The sequence below is a fragment of the Nomascus leucogenys genome, chromosome 12 (assembly GCF_006542625.1).
Source record: "Nomascus leucogenys isolate Asia chromosome 12, Asia_NLE_v1, whole genome shotgun sequence".
NCBI lineage: Eukaryota > Metazoa > Chordata > Mammalia > Primates > Hylobatidae > Nomascus > Nomascus leucogenys.
This window is the reverse complement of record NC_044392.1, coordinates 18642998-18661925: the sequence shown is the minus strand read 5'-3', so window position 1 is coordinate 18661925 and position 18928 is coordinate 18642998. Positions and strand designations below refer to the sequence as shown.

At 43.0% G+C, this 18928-nt stretch overlaps 1 protein-coding gene across 11 annotated transcripts in view; it reads right to left on the bottom strand.

Moving 5' to 3' along the window:
* ELAVL4 (ELAV like RNA binding protein 4) overlaps positions 1-18928 on the bottom strand; it is a 157228-nt gene that overhangs the window by 12559 nt on the left and 125741 nt on the right. For all 11 annotated transcript variants that reach the window (XM_003259000.3, XM_030823883.1, XM_030823886.1 and 8 more), the window contains one exon: positions 14323-14426. In XM_003259000.3, coding sequence (XP_003259048.1) covers positions 14323-14426 — 104 coding nt within the window. The remainder of the gene's footprint in view (positions 1-14322; positions 14427-18928) is intronic.

Genomic DNA, 18928 nt, shown 5'->3' with positions numbered 1-18928 from the left:
GACAACACATAGGAGGCACTCAATAAAATGTGTTGAACAGAAGACTGGATGAGTAAACATATAGACCAATTATCACAGTGCCACAAGATGTGTGTGTTATGCCAGGGATACATATGAGTGTGACTGAAACACAGAGGAGGGAGAGATTAATCAAAGGTTAAAAGGGCCAGGAAGGAGAGAGAGCTGAGCTGAGACTGGTGGTGAGAAAGGTGGTGGTGGAGTCAGGGAATGGTGGCCTGATAATAGCCTTCCTCTGTCGTGAGGACAAATGAGGTGATGAAGATCGAGGGCTTAGCACAGTACCTGGGACCCAATAAATGCATAATAGATAGTCATGACCTTAACTCCCATTAGTTCTGCACAGCCAGAGCTAGGGTACAGAGGGAACAGGGTGAACCCTGCCAGGGAAGAGGAGCTGGCACTTGAAAGTTGGTGACACAACAAAAACCATTTCCCCAAAAGTTGATTCCAACATAGGTAGAATCTCAGCCAGGGAGAATTACTGCAACACGTCTCCAGAGACAGACCCTAAATCCCCAAAGGCAGCAACAAATCCCAAAGGTGAACAGACATCAATCATTCTCTACCAAGTCTAATTCCTGTTTAGTATTTCTCACCTAAATGGAACCTTAAGTCTATTGTTCTCTCAGTCTCCTGTCCATGAAACCTGTGGGGTATGGATAGACAAAAATGACAGAAAAAAGATCTTCCCGCATTGAATATCCAAATGTTCATCCTAGTATCTAAAATTTTCAACTTTCCATATACATGTATTAAATTCTAACTGAATGACTACAGTGGTCAGGCCCTTGGTTAGGCTGAAAGATTTCCAAAAAATTGCCAATTTTCAGGGTCAGCATTGATGGCATATTAATGCCCCTGGGCCAGTGGCCTGGAGTCACAGGGCTTCCAACACTGGAGCCAGCGCCCTGGAGAACTCCCCTTGCCTCAGTCAGGATCCTGTTTGCTTCATTCATCCAGAATCTCTGAAGACAAGACTGGCATCTCTAGGCCAGCACTGACCTCCTTCTGGAACTCAGAAAGAGCTGGGAGTGAAGAAGCCACTCCTCTCTCTGGGTAGGGGTGGCTCAAAGCCAGGTGACTGTGAGCAGCTGACTTTACAGATGATCTCTATGGAAGATTTGCAGTCCCTCCAAGCTCCTCAGCTCTCCCCGTCCCTGGTGCTCACAGTCTTCCCATCCTCCACCAGAAGGATGCTATAGCATCGTGCTTATGATCCCTGACTGTGGGTCAGCTCCAGTACTCACTAGCTGCATGACCTTGGGCAACTAATTTGATCTTGGTAAGTCTCAACATCTTTGCTCGTAAAAAGGGGGTCAATTATCCTTTGAAGGGTTATTGTAAGAACTGAGATAATATATTTAATATGTCTAGCACATACCTAGAACTTAGTAGATACTTACACATATTATTATGTGATGAGTCATACAGGCTTTTGTGGGCCAGCCTGGGAATCTAGCTCCCATTGGGACATACCCTCCAATTTCACCGAAAAAAAAAACCCCAAAAAACAAACAAAAAAAAACATGTGTAACACTACCAGGGAATGCCTATAGAGGCACTGCCCTCCTCTGCCACCCTGGTGGGTCTGGACCATCTTTTACCACTTTACTGACATGAATGTCCTCTAACACATTTCCACAGATCCCACTGCTTTATGCCGACAAAGTACTTTCCGCTTTCCAAAATGACTTCCCAATTCTGCTCTCAGCAAGTCTCACCAAGGTGGGTAAGGCAGGCATTGTCATTCATCACAGATGGGGCATCAGGACCAGGGCTGGGGGCTGCCTCTTCCCATGCAGTACCCACAACTCCCTTTACCTGTTCATACACAGGGCTTGGCCTGGGCAGGGTGGGAAGAACAGCATGACCTGAGGAAGAATGTTCCCTGAATCATCCAGCAATACCTCACTCCTTGTCTGTCCTCCATAATACAGAAAAGGGAGAGGACATGGAAAACATGATAAAGGCATGTTGGGTGCAATGAGGAGGATAAAATGAGAGGGAAAAGGCATCCTTTTCAGCCCCAGAAAATTGCTACTTTAGAAAAACACTGGCATTAGAAGATGGGAGTTCATTCATTCCTCCCCTTCCTAAACAGCTACTGTGTGCCAGGCCCTGGGATGGGTGTTGGGAGTGTCTCTGCTTCAAGAATCCCAGTCTGCAAAGGAAAGGAAACAAATGAAGCATGCAATACAGAGGGCTGCTTCCAACAGGGAGATACTCATTTCCCACTCCCAGTGTTTCCTTCCATGTGGAGAGGACCCCCTGCAGTAACAGACCAGGCCTATTATAGCAATAATCTTCACCCACTCTTCTCCAGGGAAAAGAAGTGACTCCTCTGAATGGAGGCTTCAATAAAAGAAATGGGCATGTGAGGCTCAGATGCTGCCTGCTTCTTCCCTTCTGGGAGCCAGACGCCAGCTGGAAGCACACATTCTGTTCCAGGCTCTCAGTCTTATGGGGGCAGGCTCTGCTCTCGGCCTGTGGGGTCTAGAGCACTTGTGACAGGGTATGTCAGTCTGTCAAAGTGTAAAGTTCAGTGTTATGGAGCCCACTGTGTCCATGCAACCCATCCAGGCCTTAATTGGCAATAAGAATGACCTTCGGATTCCATACACTTTTCTCTTTTGTCTTACTTCTCAATTGGTTTAGAACTTGGATGTGGAAAACAGCAATGCCATTTGTTGGGCCCCTCTGGATTAGAGTAATGACGTGGCCTCTATCATCGACTGGATTTTTTTCATGAGCTAGGCATTCTGTTCACAAAACTGCAAATTTCTGTAACTGTGGTTCATAGTAAGTGGAGACAGAGTAAGTGTCACATAAAGGTGACATACGGTGGCAATGGTGAACTCAGCAGAAAGTTATATTCCTGAAATCTGCTTCAAAGAAATTTGATGCTGGAAGTGGCCCCAAAAGCTCACGGCATGATCCAAGACAGCCAAACATTCAATGTATACATTTCCAAGGACAGGAAGCTCACCACTTCATGAGGCATCCTACACTATTGCTGGCCATCATTAATTTTTTTTTTTTGAGACCAAGTCTTACTCTGTCGCCCAGGCTGGAGTGCAGTGGCACCATCTTGGCTCACTGCAACCTCTGCCTCCTGAGTTCAAGCAATTCTCTTGCCTCAGTCTCCCAAGTAGCTGAGATTATAGGCATGCGCCACCATGCCCGGCTAATTTGATATTTTTAGTAGAGAAAGGATTTCACCATGTTGGCCAGGTTGGTCTCGAACTCCTGACCTCAGATGATCTGCTTGTCTCAGCCTCTCAAACTGCTGGGATTACAGACATGAGCCACCATGCCCAGCCTCATTAATGGTTGAAAAGTTGTTCCTTCTACTGAGTTCACATCTGTCTCCCCTGTAGCTTCCATTCTTCTCCTATTATTATTCTAGCTTCACACTCCAGGGCCATCTTTTCTGTCCCTACCACCCCTTATCCTATGAGTCTCATTGATAGGTGCTAGTTAGAGTATTGGGTAACTATATTTTGAGACAAATCACTCCAAAGAAGTTCTTGTTTATGTTACTTTAACTGAAAGTGAGCACCTGCTCTAGAATGAAAAGGAGACAGCAATTAAGAGCAAGTGCTTTGGGGTTGGAAAGATGTGGACTTGAAACCTGACCCTTATTAGCTGTGTGACTATGGGGTGAGTCACTTAACCTTTCTGAGATGCATCACTTGAATACATAGTTTAGAAGCTCTGTTATAGAGCTGTTTGAGGGTTAAACAAGAAAATGCATTTAAGACTCCTAGGCACAATGCCTGGCACACAGTAAATGCTCAATAAACAATGGCTTTGATACACTTGCTATGTAATCAGGCCTTATGCTAGACACCAAGGGTGTAGAGATGAATACAACAGTCCCTGACATGTAGGACTATTAGTCTAGCAGAGGAGACACACACACACAGACACAAACCAATCATTTCAGAAGATCAGGCTGCAGATTTTCCCCAATCTGTTGTAACACCCTTTTCTCTGAGTGCATACAAACTCCCCAGAGCAGACAAATCCCTGGGGAGATGAGGAGAATGGAATCAGAGAACAGATTCTGATGCTGCCAGGGCCTTCTAGGAACAAATCCTCTCAAGGACCTACAATCCCACTTCTAGGAGCAGGGACAGAAGAAAGAAGCCAACTGGTTCCTGGAAACAGCAGCTTTGATTGTGAGGATCAGTTTACCTCTGTGCCTGTGGCTGTAGGCCTGTTCACAGGCAGGACAGGCATCTGCTTATGTAGCACCACTCTTTACACTTCTCCTACCTGCCACCTGATACGTGCTATTCTTTTATCAGAGGTAAAACTTCATGGTAATGGTTCTAATGAGTTCCAATTGTGCCATTTTGTGATGGGAGTCTAAACCCCTTACCTGGGAATTCAAAGCCCTCTGGAATCTGGCCCAACATCTCATCTCCTGCCAACCCCTTCATGCACCCTATGCTCCAGTTCAGACAAAAACATGGTCACAGTTTTCTGAATATGTCCAGAAAATTTCTACTTCCATGTCTTTGTTTTGCTGTTTGTTCACCATCATGGCAGAATAAACTCCTGCCCATCTTTCCAGGCCCATACTGAATGCCACCTCCTCCACGAGTCCCAGGCACAAATTACTCTCCTCTCCTTTGACTCCACAGAAGATACACGGCAGTATATTTCAGTGGCAATAGTTACACTAACCCTACCTCCCACTACAGGCATCCTGATCCCAGATCCCAGGCTGATCCCAGGCACTACAAGTGTGATAACACCTTACCTGCCCTATGAGTCTGAGCATTCTGGTGACCTCCATAGACCCCCGTGGCATCTAGTCTCAAAGCTTTATCAGGGCAAGAGCTAAAAAAAAAAAATGCTCTCTCAAGTGAAATGAAATGTGTCATATACTGTATGTCGCGGATTTTAGCTTCTTTTATAAGAGCTGACTCTGACGTGATGAAGAAGCCAGAAAGAATCAAGCAGTTAAAGGGTATCTACGAATATCATAAGGGTGTCTGGCACCTAGTAGGCCAGACAAGTATTTCTTTTAAAGAATAGAAAAGATGTGACGATAGATTCATGTGTGTTGCAACTTCTTCTAAAATATCTATCAAATTATCAAAGGGGCATACTTATTACGTACTAAGTTCTCTCTGTCTATGTAGCGGCCTCCAGAAGGGAGAGCTGTGTAAAGGTCTCATGGCCTGGTTAGTGGAATATCTCGTCTTGGGCTCAGGGCCCCAGATTCAGTCTCTTCACTAGACTGCAACTCCTGGCTCCTGCTTTATAAAAGACTGATACGATTACTGTGGCCAGCTGGAAGCTTCATAATACTTTCCCCTATACAAAGCTTTTTATATATGTTGCCCGAGTCTTAGTAAAATTCAGACTCATTCTTTACTCCCTTACTCATCTCTGAAACATGTAGATGGAAAAAAGTCCTCCCCTCTCCTCATGTAATGTTCACCTTAGGGATAGCACCATTCACCATCATCTTCATCCTGGGGAGCATTTCTTGAGCATCCACTGTAAGCTACGATTCCCTACAAGTAACATATCATTAGTTCCATTTTCCAGATGACAAACTCTGGCTCAGTGAGATCAGTACTTATCCAAGGTCACACAGCTGAACTAAGAGACAAACTGGGATATAATTCCGTGTTCTGGGATGTTTCCACTATGGCACACTAATCCAGACAGTGAAATAAAAGTCGTGTGCTTGGCACAAACTGTTACTTTCCCTGAAAGGTTACCAAGCCAGAAAGATCACACTATAATTCATTAGTTATACTGTTGGAACTGGAAAAAATCATTTTGCAGATGAGGAAACCAGTCCAGAGAAGTAAAGTAAGTTGCCCAAGGTCATCCTTAGCAGTTTTTGACAGAGTTGGAACTTGACTTTCCATCTGAACTCAGAGCTCTTTTGAATGGACAAAAGGGGAGAAGGAAGAGGAGTGTGGTGCTCTATGATCACTGACAGACCAGCCATCCTGCCCAGAGGCTGCAGGAGCACCATGGAGAAGTGAGTCTTTAATCCTCAGGGCCACTGATGTTTTAGGCCAGCACTGTCCCACAGAATTTTCTGGGATCAGGAAAATGTTCTCTATCTGTGCTGTCTAATATGGGTAGCCATTAGCTACAAGTGGCTACTGAGCACTTCAAACATGCCTAGTGTGACTAAGAAACTGAACTTTGAATTTTATTAAATTTTAGTTAATTTAAATTCAAATATAAATAGCCATGTATCGCTAGTGGCTACTATGCTGGACAGAGCAGCTCTACAACCAGAAACAACACAAAATTATAGCATCTTAGAGCTAGAATGGACCTTTAGGATCATTTAGTCAGACTCCATTGTGGGGCTGAAATCCCATCTACATCATCCCTTATGAGTTCATCTGAATGCTTCCGATGATTGGAGCCTCACTACCACCCAAGGCAAACATTCTACTCTGATAGCTACACAGGTTCTCTTCCCAGATTCTTGAAATGTAGGATCAAACTAATGCCTCAGGGCCACTGCAGAATTTTCTTTCCTAGAGAATAGAAAAGCAACCATTGTGAGGTGAATTTGTGGGTGCAGAGACTTCTCTCCCATCTTTGTCATTCACCTTTAGACAATCTTTTAAAATATGAAGCTGAGAATGGGACATAAGACACTAGGATGGGCTGACCAGAGTGGACAAGAAAGGACCACTATTTTCTGTGATATGGAGTCCATAATTCTCCCAACACAGCTAAAGTTGTGCTGATTTTTTTTTTGTTTTTGAAGCAGCTCACATCACATTGTTGGCTTCTTTTACACTTGCAGACAGCTAAAGCCCCCAGACCCCATTCCATGTACTTCTGAAAACCTGTGCCTTCCCAACCCATACTGGTCTAATCTCCTTTTTAGATGTGGACACAGGACACTATGAATGACCTTCAAGATACTGGGATCGTATCACCTTCACTGAGCAGAGAGAAGAGGGGAATTGTATTTCCATTTCTCCAACTCCTATCCTTGTATTTGAAATTATTCACTCAAAGGAAGTGAACAGGGCACTGGGAAGCAGAGCAGTCAAATAAAATCTCCCACAAGAAAGAGAGGGCTGCTAGTACAACTGGGGTAAACATGTCTCTGGTTTCCGCTGGCATTGCCACGTGCTCTCTCTTGTCTCCCTGGGGATTCAGTGATCCAGCTGCCCCTGCTGACCTTGGCAGAGAAGCATTCTCGCCCAGGTTGTGACTCTAGCGGAAACGAAGGAGGAGAGAAAATGCCTTTTTATTATTAACAAGACTGAGGGAGGCAGTCCATCATTTCTGGGTGGGGTGATATCCGTCAGCAAAAAATAATCTGCTAACTCTCCAGGAAGCATTAAGAGCAGTGATAGGAGAAATAATTGCTTATGCCGAGTGCAAAGAAAAGATGACTCAGCAGAATGGAGACCCTTAGCAAGGCAGGTGGATGCAGGGAGGAGAGGGGGAGGCGCAGCTCCCTGACGAACCCTGGCAAGAGAAAGAAGTGGGAGGGGCAAACTGGAACCTGCAAAGCTCAAGTGTGGAAAGACCCCCGGAGGCACCGTTAGTGTATTAGAAGAATAAAGCGAAAATGGAGAAGTGGTTAAGCAGCATCACAACAGGAAGAGGTGGAAATGAAGGAGCTCACTCTCCTTCCCAGAGAAGGAAGGTGTTTCCTTCTGAAAAGCCTTCCCGCACACACCTTCCCCTTCTCTGCTCCTGCTCCCTCCAGAATTGGGCCGCTGCCTCATGGCTAAATGTCTTTCTTATTCTCTCACCCGCTGCCTGCCTGAGTGCTAACTCTCATAGATTTGCTCAGAGTGGCAGGAACAGCTCTTTTACCCCTTCATCCCAGATCCAGTCCTGCAATCGTCCACAATACCTGTCCTCTGGAAATATTTAAAGTCATATTTTAATTATTTGGGTAATAGCTTAATATAATTATTAAAAAAAGGTAAGTCACTAAGTCATTTGTGTACATATAATACAATAAGAAAAGGATGGAAATCGGCTGGGCGCAGTGGCTCACACCCATAATCCCAGCACTTTGGGAGGCCAAGGTGGGCAGATCACTTGAGGTCAGGAGTTTGAGACCAGCCTGGCCAACATGGTGAAACCCTGTCTCTACTAAAAATACAAAAATTAGCCGGGCGTGGTGGCAGGTGCCTGTAATCCCAGCTACTCGGGAGGCTGAGGCACAAGAATTGCTTGAACCTGGCAGGTGGAGGTTATGGTGAGCTAGAATTGCACCACTGCACTCCCAAGTGATACCCTGTCTCAATTTAAAAAAAAAAGGATGGAAATATATAAATATATAAAAATGTTAACACTGTTGGCTTAGGAATGGCTGATATTGCCTTCATGATATGATTCTGTACATACCAAATTATTTACAAAGAAGCATGTTTTGCTTTAAAAATGAGTGGATAAGGCTCCTAATAGAGCTGATGAAAACCAATGTCTAAGGCTGACAAAAACCTACCACAGCAGCCTGCAAGCTCTGGTTTCATCTGTCAAACATTCTATGTGGTGCATTGTTGACAGATGAACTTTCTTGGAACTTTACTTTGATCAGATCTTTCACTCACTCAAACCTTGCACAGCTCCCTATCTCCCCAACCCCAATATCAAATAGAAACCTCTGCAGCCCCATGACTGCCCCGTCCCACTGCTTTAGAGTTGGTCCTTTGCATGTCTGTGTCCCCCATGAGACAGGAGCTTCTGGAGGCAGAGCCAGCAGTGAACGCTTGTTTAATCCTACTCCTCACATTTAGGTCAAAACCCAAATAGGTGTCCCAACACTCCAAAAGGTTTAGGGGGTGTGATACCAAACCCTCACATTCCATTTTGGATCACTTTTTACTGAAGGTTCTCAATGTAACTTGAACACCAATCCAAAACTTTTGTAAACGTATTTCTCTTTTGAAGGTACTAATTTTCTTTGTTCCTGATTAATGTGACAGAGCTGGACCAAATGCAACTTCACTGAAGCAGTTCTTAGTAAAAGGATAAAATTACAATGTAAATTCAGAAGCTGTTCTTTTGGAGCCCAACAGAAGGTCAGGCCTGGGACAGGCATCAGGTGTGGGGTCAAGGAGTACCAGGAATAATTTTTCAGAATCCACAGCCATTTCCAGAGTCTAAAATGATCCCTATTGGAGACGACTTTAAAAAACAAAGCCAGCCGGGCATGGTGGCTCACACCTGTAATCCCAGCACTTTGGGAGGCTGAGGCAGGTGGATCACCTGAGGTCAGGAGTTCACAACCAGCCTGACCAACAAGGAGAAACCCTGTCTCTACTAAAAATACAAAATTAGCCGGGCGTGGTAGTGCATGCCTGTAATCCCAGCTACTCGGGAGGCCGAGGCAGGAGAATTGCTTGAACCCGGGAGGCAGAGGTTGCGGTGAGCCCAGATCGCACCATTGCATTCCAGCCTGGGCAACAAGAGTGAAACTCTGTCTAAAACACACACACACACACACACACACACACACACACACACACACACACACACAACCAAAAACAAAGCTAAACAAATCGCATCCCAAACTCCTAAATGAGGCAAGTCATCTCCACTGGGCTGAGGGCTGAAACACTGAACAATGACCCAGTTTCCCAAGTGGGGTTCCACGCTCCTCTGGCAGGCTAGTGAATGTAAGCCCATGGTCCATACTCCATAGCTCTCTGACTCACATGGATGGAAGAATCTCTAGGGCACTGCCATTTCTGATTCACCTAAATCTGAGGACCTAGCACAGAGCCTGGAAAGCAGGGACCCAGGAAGAAATGAAGTCAGGTCTGTCCCTAGGTTGATGGCAGAAGCTCTGAGCCATATCTGTTTACTAAAGAACCTGGAGGAGACACACAATTCATTTGTTTGCTTTTTATTCTCCTTCCCATGCCAGAGAGTATAACCCATGTGTGCACAGAGCCAAATACACACCCACACACCCTCACAGAATGCGCGTGTTGCTGAGCAAGCAGGCAGTGTGACATTCCAACACTTACGACCTACTGCCAGAGAGTTATTTTTAAAATATTTTTTCTTACTCCAAGTCTCGCTTATCAATTGTGTCATCCTGGGTGTGTCTCTAAACCTCCTTGGGCCTCAGTTTCCTCACCTGTATAAAGGAGGTAATAGTACCTCCTGACAGGGCTATTTTAAGAATTAGAGTTGATGTGTGTAAAGCACCTAGCTCTAGGGATATTTCAAAGATGAAATGATATCAAGCATGTAAAAGGGTTATAATAGTATTGGATACAGAGTGAATACTCACTATAAATTAGCATTACTATTAATCTTTATTATTATTATTTCAAGCTCATGCTAACATATTAAGCAGCTCCTCTTCTGGCAGAATCCTTGAGAGGCCCTTTTGAAGCTAACTTGAGCTCCACTGTTGGCCTGTTGTATGGCTTTGGACAAGTCACTTCATGTCTCTGAGCCTGATCTCCAAGATGTGTGGAACTTTCTCCCACTAAAGAAGTTATAACCCAAAGAATAATTCCCCTGGAGTCACCATCCACACTATGCATTGGGAGCTTAATTACACATCATGCTCTTTCTCTGCTTTGGTGCTGTGCCAATGCCTAGACTGCATGCTCCTGGAGAACAGAGGTCAGACTGCTCTCTGAATGCTGTCAGTATTCACACACAGTCACATAACACTGCCCCTAATAAAAGGGAAATGGATATTTGTTGAGTGGGAACCATCATTTGTGTGTACCTCCTAGTACAGGTTGAGTATCCCTTATCAGAAATGGGACTGCAGATTTTAGATTTTGGAATATTTGCATTATACTGATTCAATGTCCTTAATCCAAAAACTTGAAATCTAAAATGCACCAATAGCATGTCCTTTGAGTGTCATGTAGGTGCTCAAAAAGTTTCAAATTTTGGAGCATTTTGGGTTTCAGATTTTCCGATTTGGGATGCTCAGCCTGTAGTGGACCTGTAATGAGCCATTCACTACCAACTGGCAAAATGATGTTTGCATATTTAAATCTGAGTTCATTTTTTTTTTTTTGGTGGGGGTGGGTTGGGGGGTGGTATGCAAACTACCTGTGAAAAGGTCAACTATTAAGTTCTGTTTGGCCCACCTACATAATTCTTAAAATTCTTTGAGTTATTTTCTAGCTTTTAAAAATTGGAAGATTGGCATGAAAAAAATCTAGATTTTCTTTATTTTTATTTTTTTTTTGAGATGGAGGCTTGCTCTGTCGCTGAGGCTGGAGTGCAGTGGTGCAATCTCTGCTCTCTGCAAGCTCCGCCTCCCAGGTTCAGGCCATTCTCCTGCCTCAGCCTCCCGAGTAGCTGGGACTATGGGACTACAGGCGCCTGCAACCATGCCCGGCTAATTTTTTGTATTTTTAGTAGAGACGGGGCTTTCACCGTGTTAGCCAGGATGATCTCGATCTCCTGATCTCGTGATCCACCCGCCTGGGCCTCCCAAAGTGCTGGGATTACAGGTGTGAGCCACCGCGCCCAGCCAAAAAATCTAGATTTTCATGTGTATTGAACAACCGGTAGATCTGGCAACAATCTGGGTTTAAACAGTTAGCAGCAGCAGCAGAATAGCTGTCCTCTTTACGGCTCACTACAGTCTACACCACTCCCTTAGAGCTTTCCAGAACCTTCCCTGAATCCAGCTGTTAATCACTAACCTTCACAGCTTTGGAATTAACTATTGATTTGCCTGAACCTATTTTGTGCATAACATTTAAAGTAGAATGTTTTGCACTCCAGAAATTTGAAAAGGAGGGGGAAATTTGACCAAAGTTCACAAACATGTACTAGATGGTCCTGAGACCTCTGTAATGTACACTTCCAAAGAAGATACTTGGTTTTTTTCCAGATAGGCAAGTTAACTATTCCTTCATGGGAGTTAGAGCAAAGAGATAAATCTCATGTTACTTATCAAAGCAAACTGAAGCAGAGGTAAACAGTGGCCTAAAAGACAAAAAAGCAATTTAAAAAAATTAATAAATGATGAGACTATTAAACGGCACACAAAAGGGATTTGCTTTTTTCTTCCCTTTAATATGATTTTTACCTTAAACATTGTGTCCCTTTAGAAAAGGGAAGAAAAGTTAATAAAGGAACCTATCACTCAAACTTAATTTTTAGTACAGCAAATAAACTGCTTTAATGAAAGGGCTGAAATTCCCAGGTTTGCACATTAAATTTTCATTCGTAGTGGAGAATGGAAATTATTGATTCAGCCGTGGCATCGTGCATTTTGAATCCTACAGTGCCTCAGAAGCCCACATTACCGCTGGGTGCAAATGTGTTGGCAGCGTTTTGATGCAGGTTGAGCACAGGGTGGGTGAGGGGGTGGGGAAAGGAATATAGATAACGGAAGGAGGCAGACTGACTCTTTATAGAAAGAAAATAATCAATGTTCCTTGTCTCTAAGATCCACTTAGATAAAGCATCTGATGGCATGATGGGCTAGGGGGTACATCTGAGACCAGAAAAGCCAGGTCTACTCAGTCTTTGGGGAAACCAAATTGGCCTTATGGAATACTTAAAAAAAAAGCAAAATGGAAGGTTGATTATTTGATCCTAAGCCCCTGGAGAAGAGTTGGGGTTTCAAGAAAACTGTAAAGAAAAGTACCTTTTTCAGTTCAAGGTCAGGCTGTCTGTCAAGGGAAGAGTAAACGTCTGACATTCTAATGCTGAACTGGATAGCACAGAAAATCAATCAAACCTACAAATACAGCTCTCAGTCTAGTGTGGCCTCATCAAAGAGTCAGGTGACATGAGCATCTGGTCTTTACTTAGAGCATGAAAATAGGTATGTTTTTACTTTGAAAGAAATTAATCCTCCTGCCTCTCAGAAGACTACCCCATAATTAAACAACTCTTGATTATTTCCTCATTAGAGAACTCATAGGAAATGATTCTAAGCCTAGACTGAGGGGCCTGAATCAGGTCCATTTTGGGATCTTTGTGTACCAGGCTGTATGAGATCAGGGAAAGCAATCATCTTTAGAAATAAGCTAAACTCAATTGCAAAAGTAAAGGTGCTTAAAAAAGAAAGAAAGATAATCACATATTCTAAAAAGAGAAAGGTTTTGCTTTGTTTTTGTTTTGATTACCTTCCAGCTAAGATTATCTTATACCAGTAGTCTCCTCTATCAGGCTGGATGTTGGAAAAGTAGCTTTGTTGGACTAAAAAGTTCTGGTTTTGTGTTTTCAGATGCTGAGAGCTGGTGCCATCTATAGATTTCCATTCTGGGAGAGGTTTCTCTTTTGTCCTACTTTGCATCAGACCTGCTGTCGTGAGGATAAGAGCGCCCAGGAGACACTTCCCTGCAGTTTAATAGGCTATGAAAGATGGGGACTCATTAATTGGCTGGCAGCTGCCCCTAAGCAGGACGCTGCCTGGAGGTGGGGGAAGAAAGGGAAGGAAGGCCGAGGAGGAGGCAGGCTCCATCCACTAGACCACCACCGGCTGCCCAAGGGAATCCCCAAGGCAAACAGCACTACCTCCTGGAGGATCCCACAAGTGAAGTCTGAACGAGAGTATGACTATCCAGTGACAGAAACTTAAACCTCCTTCTGGAGGAGCAGGCTCTGGGTTACTGTTTTTCTTTTTTGACTTAAAACAACCCTTCCTGAGATATTATCTACCCATCTAATTATTTTCAGATTGCTGAAATGTTACTTTTTCTGTCATTCCCATACTATGTTCTCATCGATTTTATTATAGTACCCATCCCTGTTACACTGGTGCGTTTATTTATAACTGATGCTCCCTTTTCGAGTCTCGACTAGGACGGTCCTAGCCACGCTTAGGTAAAGCCAAGCTGCAGCCTGGCATGCAAAGCCTCCTGATTTGGCCCTGCCACCTCCCATCCTCATCTTTTCACCTTCCCATCCAAACTTAGGCCACACTATTTATACGCTGTCCCTGCTCACAACGTCTTAACATTTTCACAGCTTTGCATGCACTGTTTCCTCTGCCTGGAACAGCTTCCTTGCCTCAGCCTTTTCCCTTGGCTCAGCTCTGGCCATCTTTGCAGACTCAGGCTCACAGGTCCTCTTTGTGGGGTCTTGAATCCCAAATATCCCATCTGCCCTCTTAATTGGAGGTCTCACAGCTTGTGGTCCCTTCCTTCTACTCAACCCTCAGCTCACTCTTCTGTTAACACTCTGTGTCTCCCATTTAGTATAGTGGATGGTAAATGTTCTTTGAATAAATCAAGAACACTGCTTCCAGCCCCCACATAGCCTGGATTTACCAGATCACCAGAATGAAATTTAACCAGTGCCTCCTGAATCAGGAGCCAGCACATCACCTCTTACCTTTATGGTTTTGGTCTGGAGTCTGAGTCCATTTAAAGTGTTGATGGCTTTCTCTGCATCCTTTGGATCAATATAGTTAACAAATCCATACCCTAAACTCTGTCCTGTGGAAATATTAAAAAGAGAGAGAGAAAGGGAGAGAGAGACAGACAGAGAGAAAGAGAGAGAGAGAGCATGCTCAGTATCTTTATAGAGGCAACACTTCCCACTGCAGTGAGTCAAAACTCTCCTTTGGTATACAGTTCCTCTTACACCAGGGTTTACCCCCAGATTGAGAGGTTTCCAATTCCTCCAACTCTCACTCTCATTGGCTATTAAACTTTAGGAGCTGTGCAAGCTAAAACTGGGTAAGTGCCCCTGCACAGCCACACAAGAGATACACAAGTGTCCACATAATCAGGAAGAGGCAGGACATGGTAGTGGAAAGAGAACAGATGTGGTTTGTCAGAAGAGACTTAAACTGGAGTCCTAGAGCTTTCCCTATCAGCTCCGCGACTTTGTAAGGAAGTCATTTAATCTCTCTCCCCCTCCCACCTCCAATCTCTGTTCTGGAGATAACAGCACTTACCTCAGGTAGGTTTGAGAGAGTGAGAGATTGTGCATAAAATGCCTACCAAGTACATTGCCTAGATTGGAGTAGATGCTCAACAAAAGACAGCTATGCTCTGCTCAGGCCTGTAAAATTGAGGCAAGTGCTGGACACAGTAGCAGTGTCTATTGCCTCAGTCATGCCAGCCACACCCACATTCAGAGGGATGTAGCAAGATTTGAGTAGCAAAGACTAGAGATGTGTATAGTGAAGGATGCAGGCATGGCTAGAATTTAAAGCAGTTGCTACAAATCATTCTTTACCCTCATCATCCCCTGAGCCAAAGAACAATAAAGAAAAAGGAGAGGGGGTTTCTACTGGAAAGAGCTGGGGAGCTCCTAACACAAAGCTAAGAGTGCAAATACACTCTGAAAAGAGGATTTAGCTACTTTAGGTGGAGATGGCATCAACTTGTCTGCAAAGAGAGGTAGCAAGTGACAGGGCTCCCCCCAAGTGAAATAAAAATAATGTGCTTGCAATCGTGCCACTGATTATAAATAGTCCATCAGCTCTGCCATGTGTCATCAGCCAGAAATATCATTAGGAAACTACATTTTCTGACATACCCTTTAAGAAACACAGAGCTTGGGGTGGCTGCAAAACCAGCTTGAACTTCCCAAGCAATGTTATTGATTTGTGGGCGGCAGCAGAGCCGAAGGGGAGGAAAATGACAGGACGTCACATGTCAGCAAAGACTGATTACATAAAGATCTCTTTGGAGTACTGGGGCCAGGGCTGGGAGATAATACAGCAAAAAGCCTGCCATGTCCTGGTGACAGGAGCCCATTTCAGCGGCCAAAAAATCTTTCCAACAGCTTCTGTTTTGCTGGTAAATGTCTGTGTTTGTGTTGGTTGTAGGAGGAAACCTGGGAAAACAAGTTGGGTTCTGGATGAGAAAATGGGTGACTTTGTTATAGGATGGAGCAAAGAGAATTACAAGAAAGCTCAATGGCATTTGACCCCAAATGGAAAACCCAAAATGACAACACCTTCCATTAGGATATTCCTTTGTTTTGGAAGAACAGGGTGAGAAGAAGAAAGACAGGGGCAAACTTTACCAGACCTGCCCTTCACCAGCCAGGATTAGTAACTGAAGAGGAAGGAGAGAATGCTGGGTGCACTCCAGCTGCTGGGACCCTTCTCTTTCCAACTCACTGTGTAAGTGTGGTGTGTGAGTGGTGCGTGTGTGTGTGTGTGTGTGTGTGTGTGTGTGTGTATGTGTGTGTGTGTGGAGGGGCCAGGGAGAGGTGAATTACAAGACCCTGCCATATGTTCCAAAAAATTTCATTTTGCAAATACAAAAATACAGAGACCAATTTCATTGGTTTAAAAATATCATTTATCCGAAATTTGGCGCCACCTCATCAAACCTAGCTAAATAATTCACCTAATTAAATACATTTTCATCATGCAAATTTCTCAGTCATATTTACCTTGCATATATGAGAAGCTTTAAAAATTGCTGTACAAAAAAGTATTCTTATAGTCACTTTTTAAAAAGTCATTCACCAAGTTGAGCTGCTTTTAAAGGATATTTTTAAAACAATTATCTCAATGATAAACCTTATGCATACGTTCTAGGAAACTGGTCAGATGGTCAATCTATCCAGCCCAATTTAATTTGTGTAAAATTAAAATAAATTACGAAAAATATAAACAAAATACCACTTAACAGCAAACATTAGACCTAACTCACATTGGAGTAGTACTTGATTTATTTATACTGATGGAATATATGTGAAGGAATCATGCTTACCAGTGGCACATGCTCCTGACACACTATCCATCTTTCTAAAATTGCTCATATATTGATGAAAATCTAAAATAAATATAATGGGCATAATTTTTACATTCTATATTTTATTTTTGTTTTAGACCTTTGCTTCTGGAGGAAGGAAAATACATTCAAGTCCTAGGAAGATTCTGAAAGTCAAATGAGGGAAAGGAGCCCTGCCCAGCAAGATGTATCATGTCAAGCCACCCGCTTGTATCAGTCCCAAATCCACCATCACCTTAGTTCCTGACTGCAATTAGCACAACTGTGTTATCACCTGCTCTAGCTTTAGAGAGAGATTGCATTTAACATCAAGAATGAAGGTGCTTTTGGGAAAACGAAAAAAAAAAAAAACAGATGAACATCATTTCAGAAAGGAAGAGGAAAAAAAGATGATGATTCTCCTTGATATAAAATAATGAACTGCAAGCTCTAAAACAGAACACTGCATTGAACAAGAGGAGGACAGAGGCAGAAAAACTTGCCTGTGAATTGAAAGATATGAGATAGTCTGGCACCACAGTGAAACTACCTGTGGTTAGCCTAGTTCATGAACAGATTTTCTTAACATGCTTCTCACCATCATAGGAGTTCAGCTAAGTCTAATAAAAAATACTCTATGGATCTAAGCATTCACTTTTAACATGTCCTATAGAGGATTAAATCTCTAAGTAGAAAATATAAAAACCCAAGCTTTACTTCTTTTAGAAACTATTTCAGTAGTAAGGAGAGTAAAATGAGGAAAAATTTTATGTTTTAATTTTGGTGGCCATATATTGGTGATGGGTTTTAGATTTGCAGTTCTGTATGTAAGTGTACCTAGAAAAAAATAGATGAAACACATTCACAAAAAATAGCAACACTTTTTCTATGGGGACCAAGAGAAATGCTATGCTGGGAGGGCCTGAGGCATCCAGTCTGGAGCCTAGAGCTAGTGTATCTGTATCTGCATTCCAGAAATAATATCTTTTTATTATTCTTTTTTTTTCTAAATGGCTACATTTTCTCCCTTTATCAGCAGTAGCAAGATTTGAGAACATAGGGTTGGCAACAGTATTTTCAGAACAGAAAATTAAAACAAGCTGTATTTTTGTTCCCAATTTATGAGTTTATTTTGATGGGAACTTGAACAAACAAAAAGGAAATCATCAGTTATGTTTATTGAATCCTCTTTATTAAAAAATAAGATATGAAATTAAGACTGCCCCCAAAATTTAGAAACTATAGTGAGCATTTGGCCCCTTGGTGCCCAGGTGACCTACAACCCTTACTGTGACCAGTCCCTAATAATCCTGTCCAGCAGGCATGGGTGAATGGTCACCAGTTATCATGCATGGGCAGGAAATGCATTCTTGGCAGTTTGAGATGGAAACTTATAATTCAGAATGTACTTTCCAAGAGAAAATTGCTATACATAATGGCTACACTTTAAAGCACTTCAGAGTATTTTGAATTAAACAGGTTTTTGTTTTTAACAAGCTGTTCTTAAATCTGAACTTCAATATTTCTGTTTTTATAAAGCATAGGCACATAGGCACACACACAAATACACAATGTCTCCTCCTACTATGACATGGCAACATCTTTATTCTGTTATAATAATTTGTATATCCAACTTTTCCCCTTAGAAACCAAACACATCTTCCCATAATAACTAGCTCATAGAAGTTTGTATCCTTGCACATAGTAAGTAATCAACAAATGCTTGATAAATGAAAGAATGGATGTATGCATTTGTACTAGTCCTCCATTACTGAAAGCATATGACCAGAATGTTTGGTAAGTTTGGGGGAAGGGGGGAAAAGAGGGGGTACCCGGGAATTAATTTTGCATTTGTGAGAAAGAGAGAACACAACAACAAACTGACTCCGGGGACTGGAAAACAAAACACAAACAAGAAATGTCCTGGGTAGGTTCTCCTCCGGCACAGATCAGATGGACAACAAAAATCACCCTTATCCACCTTTCCACAGAGATTCTGAGTTTACGAAATGCTTTCCCATCCTTCTATGCATTCGATTCTCTCAACAACCCTGTTTGAGAGATAATTATCATTTTATAGATGTGGATATTGAAGCTCAGAGAAAATGGTGATTTGCCTAAGATCACAGAGGCTAGATCATAGTCTGGATCAGGGGTTAGAAAACTTTTTTATGTATAGGGCAAGACAGTAAGTAGCTTAGGCTTGGTAGGTCTTATGGTCCCTGACAACTCTGCCATTGTGTAGCAGCCGTAGACAGTAT